General features: G+C 37.8%; 1 protein-coding gene across 2 annotated transcripts in view; it reads left to right on the top strand.

The window, feature by feature from the left end:
* Positions 1 to 13,993, top strand: part of THOC2 (THO complex subunit 2) — a 55,065-nt gene extending 41,072 nt beyond the window's left edge. The window contains exons 27-39 of one of the 2 annotated variants that reach the window (XM_035541325.2): positions 420 to 551; positions 631 to 815; positions 1,565 to 1,749; positions 2,020 to 2,122; positions 2,472 to 2,908; positions 3,763 to 3,821; positions 5,363 to 5,398; positions 8,886 to 9,023; positions 9,367 to 9,436; positions 9,515 to 9,672; positions 10,328 to 10,404; positions 10,512 to 10,559; positions 12,814 to 13,993. In XM_035541325.2, coding sequence (XP_035397218.1) covers positions 420 to 551; positions 631 to 815; positions 1,565 to 1,749; positions 2,020 to 2,122; positions 2,472 to 2,908; positions 3,763 to 3,821; positions 5,363 to 5,398; positions 8,886 to 9,023; positions 9,367 to 9,436; positions 9,515 to 9,672; positions 10,328 to 10,404; positions 10,512 to 10,539 — 1,608 coding nt within the window. In that variant the 3' untranslated portion in view covers positions 10,540 to 10,559; positions 12,814 to 13,993. Of the gene's footprint in view, positions 1 to 419; positions 552 to 630; positions 816 to 1,564; positions 1,750 to 2,019; positions 2,123 to 2,471; positions 2,909 to 3,762; positions 3,822 to 5,362; positions 5,399 to 8,885; positions 9,024 to 9,366; positions 9,437 to 9,514; positions 9,673 to 10,327; positions 10,560 to 12,813 lie in introns of both variants that reach the window. The other variant, XR_004777822.2, reaches the window with a different exon arrangement.
* The last annotated feature ends 8,896 nt before the right edge of the window (positions 13,994 to 22,889 follow it).

Here is a 22,889-nt window from a genome sequence, read left to right as displayed (position 1 = left end):
CTTTAAAAACATTGTATTTGAACAAAACAAAAACATATTCTGGCCTCATGTAAGAACAGTTTCTGTAATTAATGTCACTAAGTTATTTTTGTATAGTGTCAAAAGTAAAGTAAAGTTCCAACTTTCTTATAGCCTGTCTTGAAGATAACAATTTAGGTAGCATATGGGAACCCTCATAATACTTCTTACAAAAGCTAGTTAAATTGCAAATAACTCTTTCCCTTGCCTACAAGTAAGACTTCGACATAAATAAGCTTTTTTAAAAAAAGTATGCAAGTCTTGTAAAGTTTGTTCACGTCTTTACTGGAATCAATAATCAAGTGCTCCAGTTATATTAACTTTTGCAGAATTCCTGTTTTTATGCTTACTGGAAAAAATACATATTTTTAATTTTTATTTTGTCTCTTGTGCGCATGCAGGAATGTGGCAACTATCCAGGCTTCCTAACTATATTACGGGCAACTGGATTTGATGGTGGAAATAAAGCTGATCAATTGGATTATGAGAATTTTAGACATGTGGTACACAAATGGCACTATAAATTAACTAAGGTAAATAAGGATACTGAAAATCTCATGGTTTTTGGAAGTTTTAATGAAAAATATTGATTAGATTTAATTTGTCTTCTAGGCTTCTGTACACTGCCTTGAAACAGGTGAATATACACATATCAGAAACATCCTGATTGTGCTGACCAAAATCCTCCCATGGTATCCAAAAGTGTTGAACCTGGGCCAAGCCTTGGAAAGAAGAGTACATAAGATATGTCAGGAAGAGAAAGAGAAGAGACCCGATCTATATGCGTTGGCTATGGGGTAACAACACCTTACTTTAAGAAAGTGGTTAAAAGTGGATCATGAAAGGCTTCTAAAGACTTGGAACTGTTACAGTCCTAACACATTTGATTTTTACCTTATCACAGAAGATTTCGCTATCCTGCATCTCAGGGCTGGCAGTGTGAATGAAAACTTTCATTTCGTGCTGGATGATCACTAATTTCCTTTACAAGACTCTAGTAAAACACGTTTAATAGTAAAGATTTCCACTCACAAGAGCATAGTTTAATTGTAGAGAAATAATATAGCAGCAAGTAGATATAAGGGAGAGTAAAATGAAGAAAGCCAAGGGCTATTGTTGCAAAACTGCATAGATTTGGGAAGTTTATACAATTTGAAAGTGTTAAACTAAAATGCTTAATGATGGTTTTCATCTTTCTGTGATGAATGCAGAATCATCCATGGATGCTTGAGGGACAGTTCAGGTTGCCCTTCCAGTGTTGTCAGTAGGCCATTTTTTGTGTGTTTGACAGCTGTGTGTGTGCATGTGTGGTGGTGGTAGCAGCAAAGAGGGCTTGGAGGTAGGGCTTCTGTTGTGTGAGGGTTTTTCGTTCCTTTTTTTATTTTTATTTTTTCGAGCTGATCGATAAAGGGGGAAGAAACTGCATATCAGTTGGGAAAAACTGTGAAAAATAACAGACGAACTGTTAAGATTAAATCCTCATTTAAAATTCAACCCATATTTTGCTTTATGTTTGTGCATATTTAACAATCTGTGCGACTTGCAGCTATTCTGGGCAGTTGAAAAGTAGGAAGCCTTTCATGATACCTGAAAATGAATTCCACCACAAAGACCCACCTGCCAGGAATGCTGTAGCTGCAACAGTACAAAATGGGCCAGGTGGTGCTGGGATGCCTACATCTCTCACAATAAACACAGCTAAACTGGAGGAAAGCACTGCTGAAGAGACTGGTAAACAAACCTGATTTTTAGTAGAGTTCTTTTGATGTTTGCAAGCCTATTCTCTCAAAACTTGGCTTTTTAAAATTAAAAAAAAAAAGTGATGCTAAATAGGGTCAATGTGTGTTCTTTGGTTGGTTGGAGGTTGGTTTTGCGGGGGAGTTTTGCATTTAATTACCTATTTTGGCTATTAGCTACATGGTTTTTGCATGAATATGCTTAGACACTTGTTTTATTCAGTTAGACGTATATTGTAGAAATGAAATTGTTCTCTTCAAACAGAAAAACTAAAGGAGAAGTCTCAGGGTGCTGTGAAAGTTATTAATAAAGCTGTCAACACTACACCGAAGATGACAACAAGCAATGGAAACAGTGCTTCTAATAGGTGAGAAATCCACTCCTTGATATTATCTGTTGTCTTTAAACTCAAAAACCTTTTCTTTCACGTACCATTTAACTTGTTTCCATTTCTTCAAAGTTTAATAAATAAGATGATTTCTGCCAAAATACGTAGCTGTCCTAAGCTAACGCAATTGTTAAATGCATTCCTTTTTAGTTTAGTGAGGATAAACAAAGTAGTACACTTGCGTGATGATTTTCTAATAGAGTGATAAAACAATGTGTCTGACTGCTTCAGGGGGTTCTATCAAATCATCAGGAGTAAAACTTGATGACGAAAAAAACAAAAGCTGTTTTTTTGTGTGTACCAACTGGTCTTTTTATTTTTGATGCAGCAAAATTATTAAGGAGAAAGATGATAAAGAAAAAAGTGGGAAGGAAAAAGATAAAGAAAAAAAAGAAAAAATTCCAGCTGCCACTCCAGAGACGAAGGCACTTGGGAAGGATGGGAAAGACAAACCTAAGGAAGAACGGGTGAACAAAGATGATAAAGCAAGAGAGATCAAGGAGAAAACACCAAAATCTGACAAGGAGAAGGAAAAAGCCAAGAAAGAAGAAAAAGCTTCAAAGGAAGAAAAATCCAAGACAGTTGTTACCACCGTCGAGTCAAAGTCAGCTGCAGAAAAGGAGAGAGAAAAGGAGCCATCTAGAGAAAAAGATGTAGCGAAGGATATGAAATCCAAGGAAATTACTAAAGGAGGAGAAAAGATTCCAGTAGCTGGGTCCTTGAAGTCTCCTGTTCCCCGATCAGAAACATCAGAATCTGAGAGGGGTAAGTCTGTTGGTGTAACTTCTCTTGTTTTCTAGAACAGTAAGGACATGTCTTTGGAAAATCACCGAAAGCCAACACCTCACACCCACCATGGTGAGAGAAAGTGCTAGCTATTATGTAGCCATGCTAGCAATGACTTGTAGACTTCTTTAGTGCCTGAAGTACCTATTCAGGATATCTTCAAAATGATAACTGCGTGAATGTGTGAAGTTTGTCTTCAGTGATTGCTGATTTTCATTAAGCCTATCAGTTTATAAATGTTTTGTACTGACACTCATGATATTTTTGGTATAATTCTAAATGTTTTTTTATTAAAATGTATCTTATAACTATGACCTTGGAAGTTTTGCATATATCCTGAAGAGTATACTCAGGGTTTAATCTTAACTTTTGAACTGAAAAAAAGGGATGTAGAAGGTTTCCCTCCTTAAGAAGGACTCAGTAAGCCTTATTGGTTCTTTCATATATTAAGGATTAATAAGATAAATGTTGGTATTTTAAGTTCCTCATAAGCGGAGGCTGATTTTGAGTTTTATAATTGTATTGCTTTAGGCAAACCAAGTAAGGGAGGACTGGAATGCCTTCTATTTTGCTCAACTCTTCAGATACAAATTTACGTAAAATTGAAAGCTTGAAATACACATACCTTTGTGGCAGTTTCTTCACATTTAATTTTTCCTGCAAGCTTGCATAACGAGGTCAAGGCATGCTGGTATCTCTAGGTAGCTTAAGAAAAAACTCTATGCAGTTGAAAAGCTTGAATTCTAACTTAGATTTTGGTACTTCAGAGAGTCTTATTATTAGTCGTCTCCTTTTAAATGTGTTTTAATAATGTTGTTCTCTTCTTTTCTCAGAACAAAAACGCCGAAAAGTTGATACCCATTCTTCTCCATCACATTCCTCAACAGTAAAGGTTAGTATAGCCTGAGGAAGGCAGCGCCCATGTTAGGCTCACAAGTTTGGGATGCCAATGTCCGACTTCCTTCAAGTTTTGTGCCAAGTATACACTGGAGCCACTGGAGGTTTTATATTGCATTAGAAAATGCATTCCTTTTCTTTATTGGCGGACTGTCTTTTTTCTATTAAAAAATATATATTTTTAATTAACCAAAGTAAAGCTTCAAGGACCTAGCACAAATTTTGTAAATAGTGTTTGGAAATGGCAAGAGAATTTTTACACAGAAGTGCCTCATTGTTTTAAGCAGTCAGTTTTTTTTGGAGTGCAATGGTAGCTACAAGCAAATGAGTCTTTGCAGCAGAATGGAGCATATTTTTCTGCACTTCTATTGAAGAATCTATAGCACTGAAGATTCCTGGATGATACGGGATGTACGATACCTCTGAATTCATCAGGCTTCTTGATGAGCATCTTACCGATATGTGCCTTCTAAGGAGGAGTCTTGAAAGGAGTTCCATTTTAAAGTCTCCTTGGTGATCAGTTCTCCTGTAGTTGTGTATAATCAGTGAGCATGCAGCTTCTGTTGTACCTTCCCTTCGAGGTTTGTTTATTTCCAATGGGTTCCCACCATGTTGAGCCCTGCGGTACGATAAAACCAGATGTGGCAACCAAGCCTACTACCCAGCAAAGAGAAACCCCAAGCATTCAAGCGCAGCACAATACCTTGGGCGTAGCCTACTTGAAGACTCAGGGTAGCCATTCCTTGCTCCATATTTGTTTTATTTCTAAACCATCTATGTTCATGGAATCTTTGAATTTGCAGTACGTTGAACATTTAAAACTGTAAGTTACTAATACTTCATCAAGAGCACTCTGATGGATTATGTGGGCTTTTAAATTTCACCATCTTACCAACTTTAGAACAAGCTTTTCTTTTTTCTTTTTTTTTCCTTTTTTCTTTTTTTCCCCGAAGAGTACGTCTTTTTCAATGTAAGATTTACTTAAAAGATTTAGGCTAATTTTGGAGATCTCGAGTTGCTTTTATTAATTTTGAGGAAGCAGGTGACAGTGATAACTACTCAAAATGTAATTAAAAAGTTTTTCTTGCCTGTTTTTATAAACGGGCAAGAAAAGTTGTTCTAGAGTAACTTCTGTCACATTTAACTGAATGTGGAGAAGATGCAGGTTTAAAAACCTTTTAAGCCTATTTCAACTGTGGTTCAGCAGTATTTAGAATTAAGACTATTTTTCTTAATATTTTGTCTTGGTGGGAGAGTGGTGGTTTTTCAGTGTTTTATGAAGAATTAGGTATAAATACATTTTGTAGTTTACATAAATAAGAATTGGGTCTAGAGAATAGATGTCTTTTTTCTTCTTCTTCCTTTTTAAGAAAATATTTTAGTTCCTAGATTCACTTGGTGTGAAGTATTAACATGAGATTTATTCCAGAAGGAGTAGCTGTTTTTTGTTTCGAGGGTACGACCATGCTTCCCAAAGTTCCTCTGGTTTCTGAAAACTATTCCAGCTTACGTGTCATCTCCATTCATTTTCTACAGGACAACCTCAACGAACTCAAGGACTCTTCAGCAAAGGTTTGAATCTTTTAGACACCACCAAAGTTTACTTTGTTTTGTTGCAGAGAAAACAACCTTGATCTTGGGGCAAACCACATCAGAAAATTCAAATTTCACTCCTGTAAATACTAGTATAGTAGCGGAGGGAATTTTTTCCAGTTTACTATGTAGAACTTCTGTACAGGAGAGGAGAGTTGTTGAGTGGAAGCAACATTAAGAAAAGCCCCTGAATTTAACATTCTCTCAGTATTTCTAAGAGACTTTATTTCATAGCTGACAACTCCTTTAGTCTGTAGAAAGGAATGAAAAAGAAGCACAACTGTCTTTTGGCTTCACTTACTTCCAAACAAGTAAGCAAGATTACACATCTGAATAGTCAGTTAAAACTGCAAAACAAAAATGTTGGCTATTTGGATATTCTGAACAGAACAAACATCTTTTCTGGTCCTCACTGATACTTGTACATTTATAGAAACCTCCCTATGATTAAGCCTTTTATTTGTCCCAAGAGGCAATAGAGTAGTTAGAATAGTATTTCTTTTTTAACAGTATTAAAAAAATCAGTTATTTTAAAACAAAAAAATATTTGAGAATTATCTGTGGAATAACAGTACTCTTTTCCCCTTGCTACTGTTATGTTTTATGTTTATGTTTTAATGTTTTAATACTGTTATGTTTTAATGTTTTTATTTCTAAGCATCATAGGCAACCTCTTAAATGATCATCGTATCTGTTTGCTTCCTGTAAACACCCTTCAGATTCGAAAGCTTATGGAAACGCATACTAAAAATGCTTTCAAGATTTGAATGACGTTTTAGAGTATTAAATTTTTAGGCAGATTCTGCAACTATTTTGTTGCTTTTATTTTAAAACTCAACCACTTACATAGTGACAGTAACAAATACTGTGAACTTGCTAATATATTAAGATAGCTTTCTGCTGCTGCTTTTGAACATGTATAATACATGTTTAATTTTATCTGGCTAATGGTTGGAAATGGATCAAGTCTTCTCCCATAGTTGCTGTTAAGATTTTAGCTTATGAAGTCAGTATCATTATGTAAATAGCACAAATGCTTATCACTTGAAAAATGTTGAACACTTGAACTTTCTGGATAACATGTAGGTTTATCTAGAATTACGTGTATTTACTTAATATATGTGATTCTAGATAATTTTAAATTTAAAAATATGTGGTGGATTTACCAGTTCTATTCTGTATTATACACTGCACTAATGTTTTAGTTGTAGCTCCCTTTTGTGAAACAAAGCATTCAGAGCACTTTGTATGTTTTAATTCAAAATAGCTCTGATTTTCATAACCAACACTTGCTAGCTTTTAAAAATTGAATCTTTCCAGTGCCATCTGTACCTGTTTATATGGGGAGTCCACGTAGGAGGCATCCTTTGATTCTTAGACTTAAAGTTGATGAAATGATAGTGTCTATAGATTAAATATATCATTGTATATTTAAGATTTTAAAATTAGAAAAAAATCTAACATTTGTCTTGAACTCACACTTCTTGACTATGTTCCTGGTATGTGGTGTAAGACAAGTGTTCTTTACTGCCATGTACGTGTCTGGGGGAAAGGATGTGATATTTAGAAGCCTGTAAGATTTCTGAGTTCAGCCTCCACTGAGAGTTAGTAGAAGTCAAGTGCTTTTATGTACTTACAGGCTTCCTTTATTCCTATCTTTGCCTGACTTTTTTGGGGGCAGACCATTAAAATGTTGTCTTACATTGCAGGTTATAAAATGCTGCCAGTCTTGAGTTAGATTTGTGTTATTCTTGTTTTGGCCTTCGCCCAAGTTATACAACATATGGCAGTGCCCCAGATTTGATGTGGTTTCAGCTAACGGCATTTCTAGAAGCAAGCTGATAAAGCTTGACAAGCCAAATCTATGTTTTTCTTGTAAGGAGAGGTGGAGGGAGTAAAATTTTCCAAAACTCTGCATTGGAACAATAGAAGAGCAGTGGAATCTGACCTGAACAGCCATGTGAATATAAGAAGTAGAATAGGAGGAAAGAGGAGTGTTGACTTACTCACATGGAAAGGATCTGTGGTAGACAGCTAAATGGGGCTGCTTAGAAAAAATATATTTGCCAAGTCATGTTAAAAGGTGACAGCAGACAAGGGAGCAAGGATAAATTTGTGGAATAAACGTGGTGGGGAGGTGACAGGAAAAAAAAAAGAGTGAGGGGAAAGAACAGAGAGAAAGGGATACATTTACTGGCATAGGAAGGTGATAACATTCCAGTAGGTGATAAAAGGAAAAGGGATGTGACGTTGTTGGTGTGCTTTTTACCAAAACTTAGGGTTACTGGTCTGAAGTTACTCATTTATCAGAACTGTAGAAGGACAGGATTAACTTAAAAGAATAAAATTATTTGAAAGTGTTTGTTTTGGTTAGTTCTAATGGATTCTAGATTGTTCTAAACTAATCTTGTGCATGCTTCTCTTTCTGGTGTACTTTTAAAATAAGAAAAAAATATAGAACATTTTAACACATTTTTTCAAATAAAATTAATAACTTGTGGAATGGGGGAAATTAAAGTATATCAATTTAAACCAGTGTGTTGATGTAACTTAAATTTGGAAAATACCAAAAAGTTATTTTTCAGCTAAAATATGCTCTTATGTGTCATTTTATTAAAAGTATTTCTTAGATATGACTAAAAATACAATTGTACTTAAAAACACGAATTGGTTACTGTAATGCATTGATATTTATATAATTTGTGCTACCTTATGTATATACACAGTAGCACTTAAATTTTGCCAAGTGTTCTACTGATGCTACTGTGCTTCTTTTTAAAGATGCTACTCTGATTTTTACTCTTCTCCCTGTCCCCCTTCTTACCTCACTAAGTTAATGTTACTATTAACGTTACTAGTTTCACAAAGCTGAATATTTGTATATTTTACAGTTTGTTAAAATTGTTTAGAAGAGAGTGCAGTAACAATTTAGAACACATTACAGAGCTAACACAAAGAATTTTGTGTTTAGCTGCTTTTATCATTGGAAGTTTAAGGTGGAGTTTTGTATTACTTTAGCTGAAAAACACATTATTCAAAGTTGTCGTAAATACTTTGTGGTTCAAGTTTATTCTTGAAAAATTAATTAGAACCTGTCAAAGAAACTGACTTCATTCATTCATTCCAGGCAGAATTGCAAGTGCTAAGTCAGTCCATGAATCTGCATATCCTGTATCAGTAATACTGCTGATTTGTTTTGATGTATCAAACAATACTGGTAAACAACTTTGTGTCTATTTAATACGTGTTCCAGTTAAGTGAAAGGTTTCTTGAATTTTCAGTGCTGAGAAAACAAAGCTGTAAATTAAATTATATACGACTAGTTTGAAAGTGTCTTCGGTCACTTTTCTAATCAAAGTATTAAGTTTTGCTCTTTGAGCTAGATCTGTTATGAGTAAGACTTTTTATTCCTATGCATCTAGGAATATATATATTAATATTTGGTGATATTGCCTTAATTTAACAGCACTACATTAACCACACTACTCCAACACTGTCCAAGAGTAAAGAGAGAGAAGTGGACAAGAAAGATTTGGACAAATCAAGGGAAAGATCCAGAGAGAGAGAGAAGAAAGAGGAAAAGGACAGGAAAGACCGAAAAAGGGTTGGTGAAAACTTCTATGAACTAGTATAGAAAAAGTTGGTATATACTTGGAAAGCTTATTTGGAGTTCTTGCAGTAATAATTGGTGGTATAGCCTGTGCAAGTAGAAGTGATCCATATTAGGGTTGTTTTCTTTTGTTCCATTACGTTTTCAAAGGTCGGTTTAGAGTAATGCATTCAAAACTTTTTCCCTTCAAAACCGATCTCAAGGTAGCTTAAACAAGCTGGAATAACTCCATTATGTTTTAACTATTCAAAAAACAGTACTTCAAAATAACACTATTAGCAGGTACCTACTTTAGGAGTATGCGTTAATCTACTAATATCTGTGTATTTGGTGCCAGGATCATTCAAACAGTGACCGAGAGGTACCACAGGATTCAACTAAACGACGCAAAGAGGAAAACGGGACAAGTACGTATTCTGTTTTGTGTTTGTATGTGTATTAAGCTTTTATTTGTTGTGAATTAAAACTTTTTGTTGTGTTTTTAGCTGGTTCTTCAAAACATAGCAAAAGTGAAAGTCCTTCTGATTCTCCTCGCTCAAATGAAAAAGAGAAGGAGAAGAGCAAATCAAAATCTTCAGGAAAGGAAAAAGGTGATTCAATCAAAGCAGAAAAGATGGAGAAGAGCTCCTCTGGTAGCAAAAAGGTAAAATAAGCCACTATCATTTAGTTTATTCGGTTGTTGTTGTTGTTTACTTGTTTGATTTGGGATTTTTTTGTTCTTCATTTTTTGTTCGTTTTGATGGAATAAACTCATTCTTTTTACTCCATTATAATGCAGTTTTATGGCCTAATAAAATACAGTGTAAAAATGTAGGAAAATGCTTGTGGAATTTCTGGTGCCTTTTGGCTCTAAATATTTCAGCAGTCACTCCTGATAGGATAAATTAGGGGAGTAGTTCTTCTTGGCAGTTGCCAGGAAAATTCAGAAATTGCTAGAGTATCCAAAACCTAAAGTGCATTTGCAGACTGGTTTGGTGAGCAACTATGTAAAAGCAAGTCTCATTTGAATATAAACCAGTTTGCTTGTATTCGTGTTGTCAAGTACATGTGTTAAGGCTTTGTGAAACCAGGTAAGTATGTTGTCATCATACTTACATTAAATAATAGTTCCCAGTTGTAACTCTTCAGTGATAGAGATTATTATTGAGCTGTAAGACAGTTAAGTAAATCTCAAAAATCACAGAAGCTGACTATTGTCATTCTGACTGGTGATTTTTTTAACCTATGTGACTCATTTAATCCTTTTAGTCAGACTGTCTAGTGTATACTCTAAACTACTTCCCATATGTTTTTTGAAGGAATCAAGACATGATAAAGAAAAAACAGAAAAGAAAGAAAAACGAGATAGTGCTGGAGGGAAAGAAGAAAAGAAACAATATCCTTTTACATGTCAATGTTACAGGAAGGCTACAGAAAAGTAGCTTCCTTTTTATTATATGCAGTGATAAATATATGTATATTTTTCCTTAATGCTGTATCTACTCATAAATCTTCAGACAAGCACAGATAATGAAGAATGCTCTAGTCAAGGTAAAAATTTTTACGGTTTACCTTGTTTGACTTGATAGCTCCTGAGGCTCCTATTAACTGGTAAAGGCTATACACACAAAACAGTCTGAGTGTGAGAGGGCTGAAACTACAGTTTTTAAAAATTCTGTCGTAGAGAAATAGCTAAATAGCTTTCCGTATCATCAGTATAGAGATTGGGGGGCCAAATGAGTTTGAGCATCTATTCAAAAACGGGGTCAGGTGGGATGGGGTGGTTGACAGTGTTGGGTGCAGTTGCATGTTTGGCACTTTTTCCAAGAACAGTTGCCATACAAAAACAAGGATAAATCACTGTGATCCTGGTAGTCCTGCTAGTCTACTTCTTGGTTAAGAAGATCTTTGCCTAATGTGTTGGAAACTTAATTTTTTTATCCTCTTTCATTTTGTCTGTATGGAGAGCAGTAACTATTAAACCAAATTGCTATATAGTATAGTCAGTCAGTTCTTCATCTCCACTTAATCTTGTTATTTGATCAGATCTGAGGAGGAATAACATTTTCAGTTATTTGGGAAGTAAAGTGCCCCACTGAATTTAAAATTTGTTCACTTCTAATCTTTCTGCATAGACCAGTGGGTGACCAGTGTGTTTATGTTGGGTAAATCTGAAAATAATTACTATTCAAAACTATTGAATATGGCTTCTCTTTGTTTCCAATTTGTCCAATAATACTTCCTGTTTGTTCTCTATTTAGAAGAGATGAATTGTTTCTACTTCATTTCTCCTTGTGTTCTCTTTGAATGCTCGAGAACCTACAAACAAAACTTCACACAAATTTTTAATTCACTTGCGTATCTTTTGCTGTTTGAGCTATTTGCTTTCTCAGAGTAATATTGTTCTGATTAAAGACCAATGTATAAGGCAGATTAATGAGGCTGAAAACTTGTTTTCGTGATGGTATTAGCTGGTCTAGAAAGCAGAGCTACCTTTTATGAAAGCTTTGTTGTGAATTCTATTTAAAAAGTAAGCTGGGGAGATCTCTGAGAGAGGTGAAATACTGGAACAGGTTGCTCAGAGACGTATGGGGTTGTCGGCTTGGAGGGTATTCAAAACCTGAATGATGAGGTCCCCTGCAGGAGAAGTACAGCTGTGCTTTGCTTGGGTCTTAAAAATAAAACACCACCACAACAAACAAAACCTAAAATCAAAACAGTTTAGAGCAGAAGTTGTGCATGGATGGCAAATGAGTTTGTCTTTAGACACGGAAATATAATGTTGCAGGAAAGCTGCTTTCTCTTCTCCAATATGTAGCTTTAGTAGGGGAAGAACCTTCCTGAAATCTTCTGATTGTCTGGAAGTGTCTTCTGAACTTGGCTCCACAGTTGGATTGTTGCCTCAAAGAGGGATTGGACGGATAGATTATTTGGAAAAAGGGTCTTGATCATTTGACATTCCTCTGCCACTGAAGCCAAAGGCAAATGTGTGGAGGGGTTTTGGGTAACAAAGTTTGCACTGATACCTTACACTCTTTGGAGGGGATCTCAGACGTAGTCATTTTCTTTAAATGATGTTTTTTGTTGTTGTGTTTATTTAAAAAAAAAAAGGGGGGGGGGGGGAGGCGCTTCTTGGCAGATGAAGTTCATTACTGAGGAATTGTAGCTTCTTCAATAGAAAAGTGAAGTTTTATCTTGTCCAGCAGTTCAGTGTAAAGGGAGGATTGTAGTTAATTAAAAGCACAAGTGGTTTTTGTAACTATTCATGACTTAAATGCTTAGGTGAATGCAATTGCACACTGAAATTCACATCAGGCATGCAGTGGGCTAGCCTGGGGCATCTGGCGGAAAATACTGACAATACCCTGTAATTTGTATAGTGAAGTATGAAAAAACGCTCTTAGTAGCAACATGGTTATGGAATCTAATATCCTGCTCCTGTTTGTTAAATCTCTTATAATATTCTGCCTCATGTACAACTTCTTATAGACTGCATTTATTTCGTCTAATTTAGATACAGTAACGTTTTGAGGAGGTTGTACTTCTAAAACAGTTTTCACCTTGACAGATGACTACTTGTTTCTTATTTGTGTCTTTAAATTTGTATTTACACTGTATTCAGTATTTACAATGCAATACTTATATTAACATAGTTCTTCTTATGGAATAAACTGGAGTCAGGAAATAAATGACTGAAAATGGTTTCATTTTCTCCCTCGTTCTTTGAATTATGAATGGAACAAAATGTGAGATGGGTATTCATTTAAACAGCATCTAACTCCAATTGTGTGTGCCTTCTTTGCAGGTGAGATTAAAATGGGAAGATATCCAGCTGTGACCAGAAATGTATTTTCCAGAGTATAGATTGCACAGAAATTTGTGAATGAAGAGGACCCATCTGCATCTCCTTAAATTATTCAGTTCTCTGCTTTATTTCCCCATGCTGAAGATTTAATTGTTGGGTTGTACATTACTGTATTTTAACTTGTTGCTTAGTTTCTTACACATTTATTTTCAGTACCTGGCTGAAAGTGTTACCTATTCCATATTTTAGCACAATGTGCTGCAAACAGTTGCCATAGTGCAAATGAGGTTTCATGTGTACAGAGTTCCACTTTAGGTTGTCTAAAATACTGCCTGAGTTTAGTAATTCTTTCGATCTGAAATGCATTCTTTTAGATGTTTGAAAACCACAAATAAACAGTTATTGAACCTTTTTGAATTTACCTCGTTTAAATTCAGTTTTTATTTATTACTTGGCCTGTTTTTAATATCAGTGACTAAAACAAATGAACCAAGTGGGAGCACTGTTTTCATGCAATGCTTAGGGATTATTTGTATATTGTGTACAACGTTGACTTCTTTAAAAGAAACAAAGAATGAACCCTATCCCCTCCATCTCAACCTGAACCTGTGCTCAATTGTCCCTTGCCACGCCTTTTGTTTGTCATGCTGTTTTTAGATTAATTGGAAGTGCTCTCTTCAAAACTGAAATAAATTAAATTTCAATTACAGCTACAGGAGCTTTTTATCGCTGAACTTTAGTCTGAAAAGTTTCACAATGACATTTTTAAAAAAAGAAAAAACAAAAAATTTTTTTATCTGCTGAATTCTACCAGTGTAACCTTTTTTCTAAATAAACAATAGTTTTCTCAATGGGTCGTAAATCATTGTGTGTGTGGTCGCTTTATTGCTTTATGTACTCTTATGAAAATTTGATATTGGAGTTGGAATTGTGGGAGGGTATTTTCTGCCTTAGCTTGCAAGTCTTCTGTACTTGCTGGCTGATCATATTGAAAGAGTTAATCATATAGTATGTCAACAAGCCAAACATATCTGCCTACTGTAAAATGACAAATGTGTTATACTTCTGCAATGCTTTCAGGAAGCTCAAGATTTGCTTTTGTGCCTTCAGTCAAGTTTGTATCTTTCTCTTGAGATGTTTGTCTGTGATCCAAAGCTCATTAAAATCTTTGGTGCTCTTGTATTCTTTTCTAGATTTCCTGATCTAGTCAAAGTATACTGACTTTAAAATGTCTTAGTTTAGCTTCAGTGGTTTATTTTAATGCCCAACAAAAAAAAAAGGGTGGGGGGGATGTTGCTTGACTTCTGACATAGCATGGTAGGTCACTTTGATACCACTCAGATTTTCACCTGGGTAAGAACTCTTCATGTCTGGAAGTCTTCAACTTCGTATTCATAACTAATTTTTTGTTCCCTGAGGCTGTGGATTTTCTTAAGTAAAAATGATCAATAGCTTGTTTAAACTAGGAAAATGTGGATTGCGAGATAAATATCAGTTTGTATTCTTCGGAGAAGAGGCGATTCCAATGTCTTTCCCAAATGCATTGCTCACTATTTAAAGTTTAAAAAAGTTTAACTGGAAGCTGAGCTTTTTTGGCCTGGGCACAACAGTTTAAATACCTGATGAATGTGTATTCACTGATAAGCAGGAACTGCTGTTACATCTAGATTCTTGGTAAATTTTGGAGGTGGTGCATCAATTTTATTTTTACAGCAGATTCTCTCATGGGAGTAACTGAAACTGAATGCACTTCTGTTTGCTGGAGCATTGTGATACAGCTTTCTGTAAGCCCTAGCAAAGTCCTCCTTTGCTTTTGTAGTCAGTAGCTATGGCAGAACAAGATGTTCTGCCACCCCCTGGTCACCACTTTGCCTTTTGGTGACACTTAAACATCAAGTCAGTTGAACTGGAATACCACACTGCACTAAGTAGTTCCTCTTCAGCCTTTATACTTACTGTATCTTCTGTCTCCTTTTAAAATTCTGCTTCTCGTCCATTTGGTAAGGATCTGCTGTCTTTTAAAAGTTTTTGCAATAAAAAAGTGTTGGGCGTGGAGGAGAGGATCTGGTGTTAGTGGGAGATATTCATCAAGACTGAAATATTAGCAGGACCATGAAACCTGACAGTCTTTGTCCTCATGTAACTTCAGAAGATGAGTGGAAGCATCACGAGCTATCACAGTTGCTATGCAAAGGATGGAGTGAATTTTCTTCCTATTTTTAAAAGGCCCATTTAAATCTGAGTAATTATTTTTAAAAGATGTAGCTATGCCAGGTTAAGACCACTTTCTTAGAGGAGGTCTGGAAACTAAGTATCTTGTAAGATTTAAGTGTTATAAGGAGGTGATCTTGACAAGACTGAAATTCCTCATGGGTACAGCTTCCTCTGGGCCTGATACATCCCCTTGACAACTGTATCAATTATATTGACAGTCCTCTATGGATTTCATAAGGAGTGTCTCCTCATTTTGTTAGAGATCATAAAAAGGATAAGGATGATCACATTTTTTAAGGTTACATGTTTGGATTGACAAGCAGAAGATGTATTTGTGGGACTGCTGTGGTTTGTATTACTGCCAGCCATGCTCCATATTGATCTCTGCCTTAATTCTGCTTACCTTTGCTAAGCAGTGTGTTTATGGCAGCAATGATTCTCATAACTGCTTCTGTTGGCCCTGTTCTATGACAAAGAGGTTCCTTGATACTTATTACTGAAAGTGATACAAAACAACTGAAGTTTACGCAGGGAAATGAATCCTTGCCAAACAGCCTTGGAAGACAGTTGCTCACAGGAAATGTATATGTCAACTCTGTCAGAGTAAACTACCTTTAATGATGTGTCTGAGAGCCATGCTTAATAGAATTAAACGCTCAATACTCTAATACTCTGTGACCTGTTATATTAAAAGCTCGTAAGGAAATATGAATGATATTAACTTGCCATTTTAAATTATTAAAGTTTTTTTTCCTGTAAGCTGTGGTCAAATGCAGTTGTTCTCTATATGGCATGTCACACCTGTAGTGTTTGTTTTTTTCCTGCCCTGCTCTCCCCCTCATCCAAAAAAATCATACGAAGCTAGGTGAAAGAGTATTTAGAGCTATAATTTCTGAGACACTTCTTGTTCAAGGAACTACTTCGGATTGTTTGATTACAGACAGGATTATGTCTGTGTGCCTTCAATAGCAGATCAAGTGGAGGCAGGAGGTTTGTGTTGTCTTAAGAGGCCAAGTTTCTGTGAAGTTCTGTCAAGGGTGGTTCAGAATTTGCTTATATTGACAATTTGAAAGTAGTAAGATGTGTAAGGTATGTACTGAGCTAAAATGATACTGTGTTTAACAGCACTGAGCCCAATAAAACTGCATTGTGAGTTAGTTGCTTTAACTGGTGAGCAACTATTGCTGATCCTTCCTCCCATTCTGACAGAATCCTGCAGGTGCAGGCCTTAATTGTCGGTGGCCATTATGCTATGAAATACTTTCAGCAAATCATTAGTGTAACCTATTTTTCCCTTTCCTGAACCAAAGCATGCATTAACCTCTGTGAAGAGTGATTGCTACTGTTCTGTGTTTCACATATTGAAGCTCCACCAGAAGGGGATTGGCAAGCCTTCCCTTTTGTGCAGCTGGCCCAAGCCACTGTGCTGGGTGGGCTGCGAGCTCCTGTGCTGCTGTTGTGCTTCAGGCTCGTCACACAGCAGTGGTCACTGCTCTTGACCTTTTAAAACAGGAACAACACTTGCTTTTTCTCCTTTAGTTCACAAAATGTGACACTTGTTGGGAGAAAATGCTACACTGGCAACATAAAGACCTTTAAAATAACTGCAAAATAGTAATTTTCCCCTTCTAGAGTTTTTTTTTTTTTTTTTTTTTTTTTTTTTTTTTTTTTTTTTTTTTTTAAAAAGTGTCTGTGCCTGAAGTGCTGAGTCTGGGTGTTTTCAGAGGTGATGGGGAGCTGGTATTTCCACACTGGAGTGCCTGCTACTGTTGATACTAAAGCAGATAGGAGTGAGAGGAGAGTGAGTATGCACCTGCTTCAAACCACTGCTTTGCAAGGAGTTGTAACCTAGACAGATTTTTTTGTTTTTAATTGCAGAAGAAGATTTTGATCTACAGGCACTGTCCACAAAGCAAATTAATTTGTTTTATTCCTGAGAGTGTATAGAAACACATTTTTTGCATTGATTTAACATCAACAAAAACAAACCTATAGCTAATAGAATATTTGCTGACTGCAACGGTAAAAACCTGACCTTCTTGAAACAAATATTAATACTATTAAACCCAGGAGCTTACTTTTCTTTTAAATATTGGTTTGTTGTTTTTTGTTTGTTTGTTTTCAGTATAATCCATAGAACTTGAATAAAATGTGGTGCATCCCTGCTGTTCTGTGAAGGTCAGTTTGTGTCTTCAGTCACCTGGGATGTGGGACAGGCAGGTGTCATTTTTGTGGCTCTACTTGAAAGCAAAGATTAAGAAATTGCAGTGCTTATAGACTTCGTCAGTTAAAATTTAGTGATTAGAATTTTCCTTATGAACTACAGGTTATTTCCCAATGAATCAGCAAGACTGAATCCTTGTCCCTTGTGCACAGAAGACACAAGCACATGGGAAAGGGAACCAGGTAGGGATTACTGGGCTAATTAGAGGTGAGGAGGAATTACTAAAAAAAAAAAAAGAGAGTAACAGAGTTAAATAGGCACTTTTAATTGACTCATTAGGGTGATATGAAATGAAATACTTTCATCACTGTCACTCCACTCCTTGGGATGTACACAAATGCAAACAGGATCAGGATTTGGCCTGCTGGCTGTGTAAATGACACCAGCTGGGGATGTACCAGCTGCTGTGGGGAGCTTGTTGCACAGAAATGGGATTAAGGCTGTGAAGAGAAAGGTGACACCAGGGTCTGAGTGTAGTGTGGTCTTCAAGCAAAACAGGAGGCTGCCTGTCAGCTCAGGCACTTAAAGATGAGTTGGAACAGTTGTTTATACTTCAAGGAACCATGTTTATCTTGGCACCTCTGGTACATGCTGACAGCAGTGGCAGTGAAGGCTGTGGGCCAAAAACATTGAACCTGTCCTTGGGTGCTGAGTGCAACAGGACAGCAGCACCTAAAAGGGATGGGAACCACTGCGCTTCCTGAGTGGTGCACCCTACATTGTGGCTAGAGAAAACCTAAGGAAAAACAGTCATTAATTAAGCCCAGTTTCAGTTTGGCAGGTCTGATGTGATATTTTAATTGCACTGTACAATCCACGGTGTCTGTGAGAGGTCACAGCTTCAGCTATTTTATAATAAGCTATTTTGCTGAAGATGGCAAACTTCCCTTGTTTAAAGGGCAGGAGAATATTCAATAAATACCATTTATATTTATTTGCCTCAGCTCAAAATGTGGCTCTTACATTAATTTTGTAGGTTTTTGGTAATTAGCCTGCTCAGCCCATATTTGGAATTCAAAACCAATATTTGCTGAAGAGCTTTGCACGACATTAAAATACGATCCCAGCATTTACACAATGCTCACCTCGCCCTTCCAGCTTCAGCCCTGGTCTGTGTCTTGCTGAGGCAGGGTGGGTGCAGTGATTTGGTAGAAGGGTGCTGAGAGCCTGATCGTGACAGATCCCCTTGCCCCAAGGCCCCACTCCCCAGGGAGCTGCCCTCCTTGGGCTATGAGCTGGGTGAGGAACCCCAGGGGCTATGCCTTGGGGGCTACATGGCCTCGTGAGCAGCGCTTCCCACCCTGTCTGGCCACTGAATGTCAGTGTTGCTCCAAACAACTGCAATGACCATGTGCAGGCAAAGCCTCTCAGCTTCCTCAGTGTTTGTGATGTGGTGGCAGGAACCTGGCCCCTGTCCCTCACTGGTGCTTGGGGCCTTGATCCCAAACCTGTCGCTGTTGGTGAGCAGAGAGCAGGCACTGGCTGTGTAATCAAATCCTTGTGGTGTATCATACATTTTTCTACTGTTTACAGCATACCAAGCATAGTCCATGTGCTCGTTAATTGGTCAATTACTTTATTTATATGCTAAACATTATCTACTGCACCAGTCATTACCAGCACTGTGCCTGGGGTTTGCATCACATGTTTAAAAGCTTTATGTGCCCTGCCTGGGCCTGCCTTTGAGGCCACAGGTGCTAGTGCAAGCCTCAGTGCACACCTAGCCTTGTGCAGCCCTCAACGGCCCCTGCTGTGCCTTGTGTTTTCTGGGCCTTTCTCAGAGCTTTTTCCCTTTGGCCTTTGCTTGGTTAACACTGCTGACTTCAGCTCCTCGCTCCTGTGAGGAAACCAGAATGAGGTAAAACCTGACTGTGCAGCAAAGCAAATGGCAGTTGTCCCCTGGGGCAGGCCAGGTGCCACAGCTCAGCTGCCTCATGGCACAGCTGTATTCCCAGCCTCAGCGGTTGCTACAACTTAGCCCTGGGTCACTGTGGGTGTCCCCACTGCCACAGCCCGTTCTTCAGCTGGCAGCCACACGCTCCCTGCACCTCAGGTCTCCTGCCCTGGCCCCTTTGCCCCTCCAGGCCTGACTTCAGAAATGGCCACAGAGCCAGGCCTTGGCCTCCAAGTTCATCCTGTCATCCTGAAATCCTGCACTCTAGTGGTGTTTAATGAAATGCAGTGTTGGTGTTGGGGGATTTTGGGTGTTGGAGGGGTCCCACTGTGGTGTGAGGTGCCAGTGCACAGCGAAATGTGGTTGCAGCCACCCCCGGGCCAGGGGCGGCAGCGGCTGTGGGTGATTTTTTTCCCCTGTAGTGGTTGTGGCTGTGCCATGTTCTCAATTAATAGCGCTTTGAAATTTATAGTATCTATGAAAACATTATCTCTGTACTTAAATCCCTTAGTTTAATTGAGAAGAGCTATCATTACCCAAAGCTTCTTTATGTATTACTGCCTGCAAAATAGACTCAGTTTTCCAGACTGAGATGATGAATATGAACACCAAAGACTTTTTGTAATTTTATTTTAATAACCATGAATTATTATTATTTTAATAAACACGAACAATAACTGTTTTAAAAAAAGAAGTTGCAGTGCTCTGCACCCAACCCCGGCAGGGCAGCTGTGCACCCTTATAGCACTGTGGGGTTTGTAGTGCTGAGGCCTAGCAGAGGGGTGCTGGAGGAATGCGGTGTGGCCCTTACACAGGCTGGGGCACCAGCCTGCCCCCACCCCAGGCTCCATCCCCACTGCTGCGCGTTGACCATGCAACGTGCAGCGGGGGGCTCAGTCTGTGTTTGTCTCATCTACAAGTGCCAGATCCCCAGCATACAAGCTACATGAATTAGGTGTGGATGTTTTTTTTGGTTTCATCCCCCTTGCCCCAAGCCTACCAGCTCTGAAGCAGCGCTACCCACATGGGATGCTCCTTGATGTTTTTTTTTTTTTTTTTCTCTCCTTTTCTTGGCCTGCTCCTGCACTCCCAGCCATCCCCATAGGTTTTTGCTCAGCCTCAGGGCTGAGCCATATGGGAGCTGCTGAGGGCTCTGATGGAGCCCCACACACACAGCGGCATCACCTTGGGGCTGCTGCTGCAGGGAACACGGGCTGGTTGATGCCACCCTTGGTTTGGTTCATCACTGCTGGCCTGGTTCTGCCCCTTCCCATGCTCCCACCCTCCCTGCCTGCTGCCTGTTGCACCCTGCCAGAATCACACCAAGAAAAAACAGTTCGTTTGTAGGGTGCCAACCCCCACAGTCTTATTTCCCGGAAGCATCGTGCCCCAAAGCTTTTCCCCAAACAAAATAATTGTTGGTCCTAAACAAAAAAAGAGACAGACTTGCCTGGCCACAGCGGTGCCCATAGGCAGGCAGCACCTCTCCTTGGGGGAAAACATCAGCCAGCTTTTTTTCTTTTTCTTTACAGTTTTATTTACAAAATGTATTAAAACTCTTTGTACAACACCTCATTAAAATGAGGCTCAGTAATTGATGCCCACACATGCAGTTTATGCTTTTACAGCCATTAGTTTGCTTGGCAATTTTTCTGCTCACTGAAGTGCAGTTTCAACAACCAAAAATAGGAACTTAAATTACACACACACACACACACAAAAAAAAAAAAAAGGAGAAAGGAAAAAAAAGAAAAGAAAAGAAAAGAAAAGAAAAAAAAGAAAAGAAAAGAAAAGAAAAGAAAAAAGAAAAAAAAAGAAAAAAGGAAAGAACACAAGAGACCCCAAAGGAAAACAAAGGAAAAGAATATATCGAACCAGGTCATCGTGAGACTACTGCTGAACTTCCGATAGCTTGAAGTTGGTAGCTGGGATTTGTAAGCAATTAACACGTTTTGTTTTAGCTTCACATGCAAGTTTAAAAAATATCGAACCATTTACCAAACTCCTTTTACTGGTCTGAAGCCTCCACTCTTTAAAAATTTATTTGATAAACATACATTTTTATACAGCTTTTAAGAAAAATGTTTGTTTTAAATACAACTTATAACTGCACAGCTTTAGTTCGCCCTTGCTGGGAACGTGATTGCATTCAGAAGTTGAAAAAAAAATCACAGTTTCATGAAACAAAACGAAACAAAACCAAACACCTTTTTTGTTCAATAGCTTGTTAAAAACTTGAACAATAAATTATTCTCTGATGAGCTTTTAAAATGATTTTATATTACATTTTGTTGGAAATACTTATTTTTAACAAGACTTTGCCCATATAATAATTTTTTTTTCTTTTAAATCCTATTAAAAGTTCAACTCTATCATCAGCAAACTAAACGCCTAAGGGTCAGACTGGTTTAAATGAACTTCTTTTTCATTGTATGTTACTGATGAAACAAAACCCTACAGTAAACTACAGAAAGTACATATTGTCGTATTAGAGGTAATTAGTACACAGACATTTCATTGAACGTTTCCCATGTGATTGACAATATGTTTAAAGTGTTGTTTTTTTTTTTTTGTCTTTTTCTTGTTTTTAAAGATGACGTTACGCAGTTTCCAGGCAGACGGTCGAGGCTGAAAGGCTGCTGCGGCTGCCTGCGAGGCGGAGGTGGGTACCAGCCAGCCCCGCAGCGCGCGCTGGGCTGCAGGAGAGGACGGGAGCATCCTCCTGCCAGCAGCCATGGAGCCAAAGCTGGCAGGAGCTGCTATAATCTACCAGTGCTAGCTGTAGTCATGTTAGGTCGCTGAATAATACTTGGGAACTGCGGCTCTAATTGGAGTTACTACCCTCTTTCCATACTTCGATTTTAAAATGACAACTGTAGAGAAGCATTAGCTGAGCACAGTGCTAGTTTTGAGAAAATTGGTGTGAAGCAGAAGCAGGCCTGGGAAAAACTAACCTGTGCTTCTTTTGCTTCATTGCTTGATATTAAACATTAAATTAAAATGCAAATGCACAGCAAGAAAAGAGATATATGATCTGAAACTAAACAGCAAGTAGCTTTTTTTTTTTTTTAAAGCCACCCAATGTCATTTTAATAAAGCACCTGTAGGTATGCCTGATGATAGGAAAAAAAAAAAAGGAATACAGTATTTTCTGCCTGCACTTAGCTACCTTGTCAAGAAAATTAATTTAATGATCTGGAAGCAAGACATGCAGTTCCACAGGTTACTTTCTTTTGGATTTACAGATTCATAGTCAGTGACCTTAATTTTTTTTAATGCACATATTCTTTTGTTCAGGTATTATTCACTGATATACAGAATTGCTCAAATTAGCTGGAGAGTTTGAAGTGGCTCGAAAAAATAAACTATCAATCACACCACCGGTAAGTAAATACTTCAACCACATTGCCATCAGCCCGGAAAGCATTGCCAGGCCAGGCCATGCATGCACAGCAGGATCTGAGGCTGGGCGTCAGGAAGAGTTTCAGAATTGGATGTGGTCGGGTGGCTGATGACACCGGCTGTGGTTTGCTTTCAGGACATGAGTTCAGTTACTGTGCAGTGGTATCAAAGAATGGCTTTTGTTGCACTGATTTTTTTTTACAAGATTTTTTTTTTCCACATAGTAATGTCTTATTACCAGTCCTTTCCTTTCCTTTTTCTTTTTTCTTTTCTTCTTTCCTTTTCTTTTTTTCTCTTTCTCTTCTCTTCTCTTCTCTTCTCTTCTCTTCTCTTCTCTTCTCT

This window comes from Cygnus atratus, chromosome 13 (genome assembly GCF_013377495.2).
Source record: "Cygnus atratus isolate AKBS03 ecotype Queensland, Australia chromosome 13, CAtr_DNAZoo_HiC_assembly, whole genome shotgun sequence".
Lineage (NCBI taxonomy): Eukaryota > Metazoa > Chordata > Aves > Anseriformes > Anatidae > Cygnus > Cygnus atratus.
Note: the sequence above shows the minus strand (reverse complement) of the source record. Positions and strands in the feature narration are given on the sequence as shown.